Source organism: Monodon monoceros, unplaced genomic scaffold, assembly GCF_005190385.1.
Source record: "Monodon monoceros isolate NGI ecotype Baffin Bay Population unplaced genomic scaffold, NGI_Narwhal_1 Super_Scaffold_3, whole genome shotgun sequence".
Lineage (NCBI taxonomy): Eukaryota > Metazoa > Chordata > Mammalia > Artiodactyla > Monodontidae > Monodon > Monodon monoceros.
The window spans coordinates 20,569,236-20,583,497 of record NW_021703780.1 but is presented as its reverse complement, the minus strand read 5'-3'; the positions used below and the strand labels follow the sequence as shown (position 1 = coordinate 20,583,497).

General features: G+C 37.6%; 1 protein-coding gene across 2 annotated transcripts; it reads left to right on the top strand.

Annotated features, from left to right (window-relative positions):
• The first annotated feature begins 491 nt into the window (after positions 1-491).
• On the top strand, positions 492-14,186 carry CUNH6orf62 (chromosome unknown C6orf62 homolog). Of its 2 annotated transcripts, none has more exons than XM_029242227.1 (5): positions 492-677; positions 3,704-3,880; positions 4,890-5,012; positions 8,215-8,349; positions 12,788-13,441. In XM_029242227.1, the coding sequence occupies exons 1-5, from the start codon at positions 636-638 to the stop codon at positions 12,911-12,913; spliced, it is 603 nt and encodes a 200-aa protein (XP_029098060.1). In that variant the 5' UTR covers positions 492-635; the 3' UTR covers positions 12,914-13,441. The 2 variants fall into 2 exon arrangements, with proteins under 2 accessions (XP_029098060.1, XP_029098059.1); XM_029242226.1 differs by having other exon boundaries at positions 531-2,015; positions 12,788-14,186.
• The last annotated feature ends 76 nt before the right edge of the window (positions 14,187-14,262 follow it).

Here is a 14,262-nt window from a genome sequence, read left to right as displayed (position 1 = left end):
CTTCCTCCTCGTTTCTCCTTCTCTCTTTCTCTCGCCGTCGCCGCTGTACCCGCGTCCTTCCAGTCAGCCGCCGCCCGGGGCGCCGAGCCAGACTATGGGTCCCAGGTGGGGGCTGAGCGGCGGCAGCAGCGCGGGCGGCCCGGTCACAGTGCGCACTGCAGCGGGGATGGAGGGGCTCAGTTGGCTGGTGGTTTTCTCTTGACATGGCTCCTGCCCGTGCTGCGAGCAGCGCCCCCGCCGCCGCCTCCTCTTCCGCCGCCGCCACCGCTCCGCCCGCGGGCTGCGGCTAGAGGGCCCGAACCCCACCCGAGAGTCGGTCAGTGAGTCCCGGTCTCCGCGGGGACAGGGAGGGGACTTCCCCGTCATCCACCCCCGCCCCAGCTGCCTCGAGTCCACCCTCTACCCCTTTGGGAAACCAACTAACGACCCCGCCCTAAGCAATTCAAACTCGGGAAACATGGCCTGTTCAACGTGAGAGCGGAATCCGGGAACTTAATTTTTTTTTCTTGGGGGGGTGGGGTGGGCATACTTTAAAAAATAATATTAACGCAACTATTTTCTTTTCTTCCCACTGATCCTTCCCATTTACCCTCTCCCGCCTCCTCTACCCGGGCGGGGATTGTTTCCACGATGAAATGAGTGAAAACCCGAGTGATCCAGTGTCTCCCGTGGTGCGAGTGAGTCGCTGCCGCTGAAGGCAAAGGGTGGGGGTGGGACCTGGGGGGTGGAAGGCCGGTGGTCCCCAGGCACTGCCTGGGATTTGGGAGAAGAGCCCGCCACCTTTGCCTCAGCAATGCTCACAAGAAGATAAGTCGCACTCCCCACGGTCTTGCACGGGGGCAGATTCATAGGGAAGGCTCCCTTGGGGAATGTAGGACTCATTGCAGGACTTGGGGTGTTGGGATCCCGGGCATTAATCAGGTCTAACCACAGAGCCGGAGTCATTATTGTATTCTGTACCCCCTTTCCCTGTGCCATCATGATTCTCCTTGGCAGCAGCATTAGCAGCCGCCTGAGGGTGAAAATGTGGGTGATGGGGAAGTTGGTAATGACTCCGCTGTTTTTTCTTATGGCTCCTTTGGGCAACAGCTGCCCGCCCCCGGTATACACTGTAGTTGATTGCAGGGAAGCCCTGTACCTCTCCCCTTCCTTCTCAACCGGTTTTGCACTTTTCTCTTTGCTCACCACCAAGTGTAATCAATAACACGCACTGACAATATATAGCAATAGTGAAATCTGAAATAACTAAGAATTAATTAGGTACTACAGCCATGGATCTGGCTGGGTAAAATCCAATTGGGTATTTCAGTTTCATTCACCTACCCTGTTTTGGGGGGTTATTTTGGTGGCTTTTTTTCCCCCTTTCCTTTTTTTTTTTTTTTTTTTGACATTCAGAAAGCAAGGATCACAGTCCCCCTCCCCATTCCTTTTCATTATCCCTTCTCTGAAAAGAGGGAAAAAAATCCGGATGGATTTTAAGGATTGGACTGATGTCAGCTGTGTTTTATTGCACACCTAAATCCTATTAATAGGTTTTTCAGTTCCCCCACCTTTATTTTGGCAGCTAAGCCAAATGTGTTTTCCAAAAAGTTAGTTCAAGTATTTTCTCCTCTTTCTTTCCTTCCTTCCCTTCCTTTTTCCCATCTGACCCCAAACGTTATTGTCCAAACATGACTGGACAGCAGCTTTTGTTTCTTGACCCTGTAATATGACAGTCTGCTAATATTGCCAGAAGGTGCAGTTTTTGGGTTACAGTCTTGATTTTAGCTATTCAATCATATTAGCAGGAAAAAAATGACTTGTTTCTGTTGTACTTGAGTCTTAAGAAAAAGTGCCCATAGTTTAGTGACAATTTCCAAAGGCTTTAGTACCACCTGTATTTCAAAATGGGGGACCCAAACTCCCGGAAGAAACAAGCTCTGAACAGACTACGTGCTCAGCTTAGAAAGAAAAAAGAATCTCTAGCTGACCAGTTTGACTTCAAGATGTATATTGCCTTTGTATTCAAGGAGAAGGTAATTTAAAGTTCTTAATGTGAATTAGCACAAGTGATTTTTGTAAGTGTATATTAGGTTAAAGAGTCTACATTTGTGTGCTTTAACTTTGACCCTTGTGGGTAATTATCTCAATCAAAGGAGTTGCGGTATAACTATGAATGGAAGGCTTGAGTGCTTTTGGTTTGGTATTAATTCTAAAGCTTCTTAGGATCCACTTTTAGTTAACATGGGTTGGGTAGCATTTGTAAAACTCATTTATGTTTTACAATGAATTTCATTTATGTGGAGTTACATAAAGAACTTGATAACTGAATTTAAAGATTGTTTATACAGAATGTTTGAAAGTAGTAAATTAGAATCAAAATGTTTATATGCTGAAAGCGATCTGGTTCATCAACTCGTTACCTTTTCTCATGGTACATTTAACGAAATAGAATGCACTTTAATTCTTAGAGCAATTGATTACTGTAAAGGTTTAATTTGTGTTTAGAAGTGCAGTTGACTAAAATTCAGAATGACCAAAAGAAGTTTAAATTTTTTTGTCTTAATCAGAATTAATTCACAGTTAAATAGCAAATAATAAGTTGTGAGAACATGATAAAAGCAGTATTTTTTTGCAACTTAAAATAATGGACACTTTCTTAGATAATCGATCTCTCTTTGACATGAAGTCAGGTTATGAATATTAAGGAAATACTACTTTGATTTTGTGCTTAAATTATGAGCTAATTTGATATCAGAAATATCTTAGCGTGGTATCCCTTTAATTTTCCCACGTTTTTACCCCACTATTGAAGATACTAGTATTCAATATTTAAGAATGCTCTTAGCTGCTAGAGTATAGCATTTTAAAATGGTTTCAAAAGTGGTTTGTTTTGAAATGATACCACGGATTTACTTTTTTTTTCTTTTTTTGTTAATTGCAGCATTGATGAGATTTTAGTTGAAGCCATTATAATGTAGGTTCACTAGAAATAAATACAAGATATAGGTAGTGAGACTAGATATTTGAATTTAATCTGTGAGATGCCCCAGATTATACCACCTAGCTCTTCTAACACCTATGAAAACCTGCTTTTATTCTTTGAATGGACAGTATCCAGGCAGTTGTCTGAGGAGTTGATAAATTTTATAACCTAAGTTGATGATGAGCCCTTGATCTTAACTACGTTTGAAGATTTGGTAGACTTTTTTTTTCTTGAATGTTGACGCTTGTAGTTATGTAATATCCAGAAGGAGTAATGGAAATTGACCCTTTTAAGGAGTGAAGCAGTTAATTTGTCTGAAGAGCTTTGATTTTAAACTGCTGAGATTTTAATTTGGCTGGATATAGGACCAGTTAAGTGAATTTACATCAAGAGTAAATCACTGTTTTGTTTTTTTAACCTTAGGGGTATCTGGTGTTTGTTTCTCACAGCATTTAAGAAATATTGTCTAAAATAAGTACTTGCTATGGTTACCATAATGCTATAAAACCATGCAGTTAAAACATTCTAATAGCCTGTTTGTGTGTGGTAGAGGAGTAAGGGGGTTGGGAGAAGAACAGAAGGATCCACCTATTTGAAAATCTGTGTTTTCAGTACAAATATTACATCAGTTAAGAATTTTGCTGGGTTAGAATAAAGGTACATGACATTGTAATATGAACTCTGGGTGTTAAGACAGTGTGCTACCTGTGGGTTAATACACCTTTTTTTTTCTTTTAGAAGAAAAAATCAGCACTCTTTGAAGTGTCTGAGGTTATACCAGTCATGACAAATAATTATGAAGAAAATATCCTGAAAGGTGTGCGAGATTCCAGCTATTCCTTGGAAAGTTCCATAGAGCTTTTACAGAAGGATGTGGTACAGCTCCATGCTCCTCGATACCAGTCTATGAGAAGGGTAAATTCTGTTTTTGTCTTGGTTTTGGTAGGTTTTTGTGAGTTAAACTTGGGTTTTTCTTCCTCCTAAGAATGGGTAGTTAATTATGGTCATAAATCTCTTTAAAAGTGGAATTTAAATAAAGCATGGATAACTTTCTTATGTGTTATTATGTTGGTAATTGTGTACATTGTTGCTGTGGTTCGTGGTTTATATTACTGTTCATTGGGATTTCCTTTTTCAGGGGAGAACATCATGCCCCTTATAAGTAAGGAATTTTGCTAAACTTCTGCAGCTCATTGAAAGAAAGTTAGTCTGGGCAAACTTGAACAAGAGGTCCCCAGGATTAGTGGGCTTGTTGGGGAGGCTGGAGATAACCATATACTGGTCTGGAAGAGATTAGTTGGCCTCAATAATCAGCATACAACAAAAATAGCATTTCACCTGTGATTAGAAGGTAGTGATTCATATTAGAAATTCTGATTTTGAAGAGTGGAAGGACTTTAAAAGAAAAGACAAAAAATTAGAGCTGCGGTTGGAGTTTTCACTATGCACTGAGTTAAGATCTTGATGTGAAAAACATTGGACTGAGTGATTATATGTGGACTCTATAAGGTAAAAATTAGAATTAGGTCATGAGCTGTTCAAATTGTATACAAACCTCATAAAAGACATAAAGTGATACATGGTTGACCCTTAACAACACAGATTTGCACCAACTGCCAGGATCCACTTATAAGCAGATTTTTTCAATAAATACATATACAATACTACTCAATCCACAGTTGGTTGCATTCACAGATGCAGGACTGTAGGTGTATGGGGGGCTGGCTATAAAGTTGTGTGCTGAAATTTCGACTCTGCTCAGTGCCCTTCATGCCCAAGCTGTTCAAGGGTCGGCTGTATAGTGGACCTTTTGCACTTGTAAAACGTTTCTGTAGTCAAACCCTGTAAGTTGTAACACTGCTTGTTCTGGCTTTGTTTCCTTGAAAGTAAATTTTTTTTTTTTTTTTTTTTGGGCATTTTATAGGATGTAATTGGCTGTACTCAGGAGATGGATTTCATTCTTTGGCCTCGGAATGATATTGAAAAAATTGTCTGTCTCCTGTTCTCTCGGTGGAAAGAATCTGATGAGCCTTTTAGGCCTGTTCAGGTATTTTATTCTAAAATAAGTGTGGTGAACATGTAAACAAGTTGAAAACTCAGAATAGGGTCCAATTAAAGAAATTCTTTGGGAATATGCTCTCTAATAAGTTTTACTTCATGAGTCCCTCCTCGCCTTTTGACTGTTGTAATGCAAGAATAGGAAGCGTTTGGATTATAGAATCTCTTGAGAATGAGGTGGTTCTAACTATCCAGTGTGTCCTTGAAATTATGGTCAGAGAAAATCTTTTTAGGTAGACATTTGTTTATTTATAGAGGAGCCCATAGATGAACTTCAGAAAATCTCTTCCCCTGCACCACACACACTCCTAAAATACTTTATACTTAACCCTGGTTGTCAAAGGAATCTAAGAAATGAATTAAACCCTTTTCTAGGAGTTGATTTGCATAAAAACTTTATAGGAGAAAAGTAAATGTAGTAGTGGTTCTTAATTAACTTTCCTTGACATCTTGCTATGTTTTGACTTGTCATTTGATGTGCTTGACAATTCTATTGCTTTATTTCAGGGCATTTACCTGGGTGTTGATGATTTTAATTTTATTTATAGTATATATATATATATATATATATATATATATATAGAATGGAAGGAAGTACAACAAGATCCACCAAAGTGTTAATTATGATTAGTTTTAGGTCAGATATAGCTGACTTTTCCTTTTTAAATATATGTATGTGTTTCAGTAAATTTCTATATGAGCATACTTATTTAACAATCAGAAAAACAAAGAATTTGCTTAATTCGCTACTCTGTACTGTGGAAAGCTTCGCGAATGATAAAACGTTAACTTACGGACTGAATATAAGCAGTAGGATATAGGTAATAGCTTTATAATTTTAGAATTCTGCTGCAGTAAAGTAACAATGTAAAAACAAATACACTTCTCTGAAGTAATTTAATATACATAAATATCCTGAAAAGCTTTAAATAAAAATAACATAGTTTTTTCTTTCAAGATAGATGAGAAAGGGAAAAGTAAACTTTAACTCACACTTTTTTTTTTGACTCGAAGCAGTTTAAAATCTGAATACTTCAGTCGTGAGATTTAATAGGAACCAGAGTAAAGATTGTTTTAAAATATCCAGTTCTACTGTATTCATAGTGCTGTGAAGTACAGAGAAGTACTAGTAAAGTAGATCTCTTCTTTCCTCTTCATCCCTTATGCTGTTGCTTTAGGTTAGCTCTTCATCACACTATTAAAACATTCATTACTTTTCTTCCGGGAATTATTTCTTACATGGTACCTATGAGAGTTTTCTTTTCAGTGTGGACCACATCTTCCCAAATCTTTGGATATTCAAATAGGATAGAATTGAAGTGCCATAGAAATACAGACAAGGCCTTTTCCAGTCTCACTCAAATCTCTTTTCAGTGTGATACTCTACTGGCCTCTTCCATCCACCCTGATATTTGCCATATTGAAACACTTGAGGCTTGCTTTCTTGAGCAGTGTCTTGATTTTGACACTTGTGTTTGTGTAGGTTCTGTTTCCTATAACGGCATTTTCCAAATTACTTACCATTACTGTTTTCTCCAAGGAAAATTACTGTCATCTTTCAAGGCCCAATGCAAAATCACTTCCTAATATTGCACTCTTGTCTACTCTGTTAATTCTTTCTTCCCATAGCACTTTAACAGTAAGAACCCATTTTGGTTTTTTACAAATAACCACATCTTATTCGGGGAAAGATTTGAAGCAGGTTAGGTTTTATATTTCTGTGTGCTTTTCCTCTTCAGCAGTATGTGAGTCCCTTAAGGTTGAGATAGTCTTATTCATATTTTTCAGTATCTGATAACATGCTTTTTGTATTCTGAGTTCAATAAATATTTGAATTGTGCAGAGGTACAATTCAGTATTACATTTTACATACAATAGTACATAGGGGATACCATAACATCTTTTGCGTTACGGTTTATGAGAAAAACTACTGGGTAGTAAAATCCTAGATAGCAGGAACTGATGTTTTTTCCATGTTAGTATTTTCTGCTGTCTTTGACATAATAGGAGAATAAAGATTGTTTGAACTGAATGGACTAATAATCATTTTTACAGTTCACTATCTAAATATCAGATTAAAGTTTCCAGGTTTCTTGAATTCCCCGTTAGCCTGGTGTTTTCACCTAGCATTTGGCCTCTTCACAGACATTTTGTGGGAGGATTGTGTTAATCTTCCTCATGTTAAAAGATTAAAAGAATATTATGACTGACTTGATAACTGTTCTTCATAACAAAAAAAGGTTTTTTTTAATCATCTGAAAAAATACATATAAAAACGTTTTTTAAAAATTTGAGGGGGGGCTTCCCTGGTGGCACAGTGGTTGAGAGTCCGCCTGCCGATGCAGGGGACACGGGTTTGTGCCCTAGTCCAGGAAGATCCCACATGCCGCGGAGCGGCTGGGCCCGTGAGCCATGGCCGCTGAGCCTGCGCGTCCGGAGCCTGTGCTGTACAACGGGAGAGACCACAGCAGTGAGAGGCCCGTGTACTGCAAAAAAAAAAAAAACAAACTGAGGGGTTCCTGTATCCTCAGGTGCTCATCCTTGTGAGGACTGGAAGCATATTTCAGGTGTGGGCTTTACATTTCGTTTACTCCTCTTAACTGATGGGTTAGAGCCCTGTTTTAAGTCTTAAAAAGTTAAGGGATTTGCACAGGTCGTATAAGCAGTGAGATGTGCAGCTGGGATTGGAATTTGGAATATAAATAGATTTATTTCCAAGAACCATCTACAGTATTCCTTATATGTTATAATAACAAGAAGGGATGTGTCATTGGGCTTAAAATACTACGGTAGGGGTCTTGAGCTGAGTGGGTTTGAAAATCTGATTTTATGATATTTGACTTAAAATCATTGAGTATTAGGATTTAGTCAGTTTGGTGTAGTTTTTCTTAAAGGTCAAACTATGAAGTGCTATCCAGTAGAACTTTCTGTGATGAAGGAAATCTTCTGTATCTCAAGAGACTAGTTAGAATGGAGGCCACAAGCCACATGTGACTATTGATCATATTGATATGTGGCTAGTACTACTAAAGAACTGAATTTTAAATTGCATTTAATTAATATAAATTTAAGTAGTCTCTATTGGTTACCATACTGAACAGCAGAACTCTATGCATACGAGTGCAGCTGATGTTTCAGGTGGTATATAACATGTTTGTGGTTACACATAAACATTTATATTTCTTAATTAGGCCAAATTTGAGTTTCATCACGGTGACTATGAAAAACAGTTTCTGCACGTACTGAGCCGAAAGGACAAGACTGGAATTGTTGTCAACAATCCTAACCAGTCAGTGTTTCTCTTCATTGACAGACAGCACTTGCAGGTAAGCTGTTTTTTACTTTTCTTTTTTTTTTTTTAAACCACATAAGGGCTCATTTTAAAAGCTTATTGGCTATCAAACTGTTTTCTGTGTTACTTAATTCTGTTTTGCTCCTTCAACATGGCATTAATTTTGAAGTTACTTAAAAACCAAGAAACAGACGTCCTGACCTTAACCGAGAACAGTGGTTCCCAAAACTTTGCTGCATATTAGAACTACCTGGGGAGCTTTTAGAAGTCATGATTCCAGTGTGCAATAATCAAAATCTTTACTTTGAATAAAATCCTCAAGTGATAACACATTATGTTTTGAGAAGCACTGGCCTAGACCGTTTAAATAAATATCTGAAAGGATGAGGCACATCTGTTTTAAAAGGTGCACATGTGTTTTAAATAAGTACTTCCAATTTAAGTAGCAATCCAGGTATTCCAAATTGATTTTTATTCTGTAAAGTGTTGTTTATTCTTACCAATCTAAGCCTAAATATCATCACTTAGAATTTATAGTAGATAATCGATATTTGTTATTAACTTTTAAAAATGGCATCATTTCAATTTATTTAGCATTCATTCAACAAATGAGCGCTAAGTGCCAGGCACTGTACGGCAATGAACAAGTTAGAAATTCCTTTTGGGTTGACATTCCATTGTGGGAGACCTAGAAGTAGATAAGTAAAATATATAGTTAGATAGTGATAAGTGCTAAGAGAAAAGAGGGAATTACATAAACTGTTGGGTGTGAATTCTTAGATGGTGTCACCAGAGAAGGCCTCATTGAGAAGGTGATTTAAATTAAGACTTATTTTAAAAGTACACTATTAATTACATTGTAGAACATTTTTGTTTTTATTTAAGAGTGAGTCTATGCAAGGTACTAGAAAAATACAAATGGGAATCATACTGCTACCTTCAATGAGCTGGTAGACTACTTGGGAAGATTGTACATTTTCCACTTTGTAAAAAGTTAAGTAATTATGGTGTAGGTACAAATTTAAAAAAACTGGGAATTAAGATTAGGGGCTTCCCTGGTGGCGCAGTGGTTGGGAGTCCGCCTGACGATTCAGGGGACGCGGGTTCTTGCCCCAGTCCGGGAGGATCCCACATGCCGCAGAGCGGCTGGGCCAGTGGGCCATGGCCGCTGAGCCTGCGCGTCCGGATCCACGACGGGAGGGGCCCCGGCGGTGAGAGGCCCGTGTACCGCAAAAAAAAAAAAAGAAGAAGAAGATTAATTTCACTGGAAGCATCTGATAAAACTGATAGAAGAACCATACAATTTAGGTGGGGTGTTTTTGGTTTTGGCCTTATTGTTTGTTCTCAGTTTCTTCACCTCAGCTTTCCTTTGGTGAATACTTTTTTTTTTTTTTTTTGCGGTACGTGGGCCTCTCACTGTTGTGGCCTCTCCCGTTGCGGAGCACAGGCTCCGGACGCGCAGGCCCAGCAGCCATGGCTCACGGGCCCAGCCGCTCTGCGGCATGTGGGATCTTCCTGGACTGGGGCACGAACCCGTGTCCCCTGCATCAGCAGGCGGACTCCCAACCAGTGCGCCACCAGGGAAGCCCTTGGTGAATACTTTTTAGTTCACTCTATTTTCCTTTTTAATTGCCTGTAGTGTACTTTCATTTGAGTTACTTGTTGAGAAAATACTGTATAGCAGGGTATTGACTTATATTGTGGAATCCACAACAGAGATTTTTAGTCATAGATTTAATAATAACATACACTAGTGTAGCAACTTCATTTTCACGTGAATATATATGAGGTCAATAATACTATATAGAAATGACTAGTGAATTGAAGGAGTTTATTGGCTAAATAAGTTAACAAATCATCTCTTTTTATGTATCGAGGTCAGGTGTTAATATTTTATGAAGCAAACAGCTTGAATCCTTTTAATGAAAAGAAAATTATAAGCTCATAAGCTAAATTTGGGTTGAAGGTAGGGTGTGACCAGTAGTCTCAGTTTGTCTGGAATGTCCTGGTTTTAATACTGGAAAGTCCCAAGTCCTAGAAACCCCTCAGTCACTCCTGGGCACACTGGGATCACTGCTATCTGCTAGTTGTAGATGAATTTGTTCTTCAGTGCTCTTAGTCCCCTTCTTCCACTCAGGTTCTGTTCTCGATCTTCATAAGCTGGAGATGTGTTGCTGTATTGGCATTATATGGAAGAATCAACCTGCACTAGTTCATGAGGGAATTGATATAATAGTGGTGGCCACCACCTATAGTATACAGTTGATGCTTCAACAATTCAGGGGTTAAGGGTGCCAACCCCTGTACACTTAGCATATGACTTTTGACTCCTCATAAACTTAACTAGTCTACTGTTGACTGGAAGCCTAATAATGTAAATGGTCGATTAACACGTATTTTGTATGTTATGTGTGTTATATATTGTATTCTTAACAATAAAGCTGAACAGAAGATGTTAAGAAAATCATAATAGAAAATACACTTACAGTACTATACTGTCTTTGATACCTAAGTTTATGAATTTTATTTACAAGATGAATTGTCAGTAACTACAATATTGTTTTATATGATACAAAACACTAGGTGTTATATTAGTAACATCTACTAATTATATTAGTAACATTAGACATCAGAAAGATAATGTAAAAAAGAAATTCATATTTATTTACAGGTATAATGATCCATATATTGATATTGAAGAAGTGCAGTATGGTTGCTTTATGACAGCGTACTGTAATCGATACGATTGCTTCTTGGTAGCCTAGCTGTCCACTAACGAATGCTAATGAATGAATCATTATGAAAGTATTATGGCATACAGTATTATAGGCATATTCATAATACAGTATTAGAAACATTGTAACACTTTTTTAAAAGCCACTTACAGGCTATGTTATTTCTCCAGTTGTGAGAGAGGCATACTGTATGGTAATGTAATCCTTTGAAAGCAAAGCAATAAAACAGGTAGAAAGCTAACACATTAATTATATATTAAATGGCACTAACCTTATGCCTATGTAAGAATAGACTAGGGTCTGCAGTTGACCCTTGAATGACACAGGTTAGAGCTGCGCTGATCCACTTAATACATGAAGTTTTTTCAATAAATACATACTACAGTACTGCACGATCTGCAGTTGGTTGAATTCGTGGTTGGTTGAATCTGCTGATCTGGAACCGAGTATATGGAGGGAAGACTGTAAACTCTATGCAGATTTTCAACTGCAGGTAGGGTCGGTGCCCCACTGCCTGTGTTGTTCAAGGGTCATCTGTACATATATTTTATGCATTCATGACACACTTAACTTTTTTTGAAATTTCTAGACTGCGTGGTTTGTCTGTTTTTTCAAATTATCACAAATCTCCAAAATTTTCCCAGTATATTTATTGGAAAAAATTTGTGTATAAGTGGACCTGAGCAGCCCAAACCCATGTTGTTCAAGGGTCAACTGTATTATGCACCAGACTCTATACTAAGAGCTTTACGTGTATGAGCTTATTTAATCCTCACAGCAGTCTTCTGAGGTGTAGATCTTACTACTACCATTTTATAGCTAAGGAAATCCAGAAATTAAGAAATTTGATAAAAATCATCTAGCAGAGATCTTCTTTCCTTTATATCCTAATATAATATATATGATAAGGGCTAGAGCAAAAAAGAATTTTGAATGCGCAGTGGCATAGAGGCATATGCCTAGAGTCTGAATAGTCATAGGTTGTTTTAAAAGTTAAAATGAAAAAATATATATGTATAGGTTCATTTACATATGTAGGTAGCTAGTCTGCTTCAGACATTGGCAAAGGCAGTCTTTCACCTTTTTTTTTAAGAGGTGCTATAGTGAAAAGATGCAAAACTTTGAAGGCAGTTCTGGGTTCAGATTTCTTCTTCCACTTACTAGCATTGGTTATTTGTGAAAGCACCTAGCATTTGTTTATCACATGTTAGATGTTAAAATAGTACCTGCTTTTTAAAAAATACTTAGAGTTTGATTTAACTGTTAATACGTTGGCCTTCTAGTCCTTTCCCCCAGGATACACTTAAATCTTTTTTTTACCTATTTCTAATCTCTCTACCATCTACTCTCACCACATCTGCTGTCTTTCTGTATACAAATGTGATTGCAAACCTCTGTTCAAATCTGTCTCCATGAAATGCTTTTAACCCTGATTTCTTTCAGCAAGTAGTCTGTGTTTGACTTTCCTAACTTTCAATTTTTTATTCTGCATAAACTCTAAACATTTAGTTTATAATCATGTTTACTCTGTTTTCTCTATATTTTGTATGGCAAGGTTCTGTCCCATTTAGGCTAAGGTCCCTATGGATGGGAACCATAATTTCTTCCCTTACTCTGTATGCTTTGTTACTGTGTCCATTAAGTGCTTAATAAATTGTGGGAGATGGACTTCATGTGATAATCGGTCATTTAAGTCTTTATTTATTAAGAATATTAAAAAAAATTTTCCCCTTCCAGACTCCAAAAAACAAAGCTACAATCTTCAAGTTATGCAGCATCTGCCTCTACCTGCCACAGGAGCAGCTTACCCACTGGGCAGTTGGCACCATAGAGGATCACCTCCATCCTTATATGCCAGAATAGAGTGCTGACCAGCAAAATGGAGAAGATCAGAGAGTGCAGCAGCAGTTTTTTTTCTTTTTTTCTTACCACTTTATTCTTTCAGAGTTTAAAGAAAATGGACTCATGCACAGAACACTATGCATTTTGAAACCTGTTCATCCTGGATTTTTTTTTATCATTTGTATCTCAGAACTTAAATTAGATGTCTTCTGCACAGACTGTGTGAAAGAAGATGCTTTGCATATTTGCTGCACTGCATCAGCATCCTACTAAAAATGTGAAATGAAAGGACTATTGTACACTGAAATGCTTAAATGTATCTGAAAGCACAAGGTGATACTCATTTTTGATAGTCTTTCCATTTGTGCTGGTTTTTGCCTCTTTGACATCTGTCATCAGTATTTGGAGGGTGAGAAGTGAATGTAACAGGTATAAATAACATTTTAAAAACTTAAAGCTTTGCTATAATCACATTGTTCCAGAGCACTGTCGGATTCATTCTAATGACCAGAAGTGGTTGTTTTAAAAAAAAAAAAAAAAAAGAAAATACAACCATGGGAAAGAAATCTTAAATGAAAAAAGCATCTCATTGTAGGCATTCTTGCCTCATATATTACTGGGCCATGTTTGTTTCCTGGTACTCATAAATATATGTATTTTATTTCCAGATCTCTCCCCAAGTTGCTGTTATGAAAGAGCATTCTGCTGAGTGTGGATTCAGTTATACACATTAAAGCAGATCTGGAGTCTGAAGTAGCTAAGCAGCTACAAAACTGAGAGATACATTCATAGCTGCAGAAACCATAATAGGTAGAGGACTTTCCTTTTGGTTTTTGTTTTGTTTTTTGTTTTTAAAAAGATTTTTATTATAAAGGAAAAAATTCCAGTGAATTGTGCAGAAATACTGGTTTTTACACCACCCTAAAGGAAAACTTAGGGTTTTTTGAAGTAGAAAAGTTACTAAAGTTGGATCTTAAATTGTGAAAACATACAAAAACACCATTGAGTGTCAAAGTTCTAAAAGGAGAACTCATTTTTGTGCAATGAACATAAGGAAAGACTACTGTATAGTTTTTTTTGGTTTTTGGTTTTATTTTTCTTTTAAATGAAGAAAAGCTTTGCTTAAGGGTTGCATACTTTTATCGGAGTAAATCTGAATGATCCTACTCCTTTGGAGTAAAACTTAGTGCTTACCAGTTTCCAATTGTATTTAGCTTCTGGTTGGAATTTGAATAAATGAAAACCTAAATAAAATAGGTGAAAGTTCCCTGACTATTCAGGTGAATACACAAAACTTGAAGTGGTAACTTTTCTTCTAAGTTGCTTGGGTACCCGTTATTGATGACCTTAGGAGGGTTTATAAACATGGC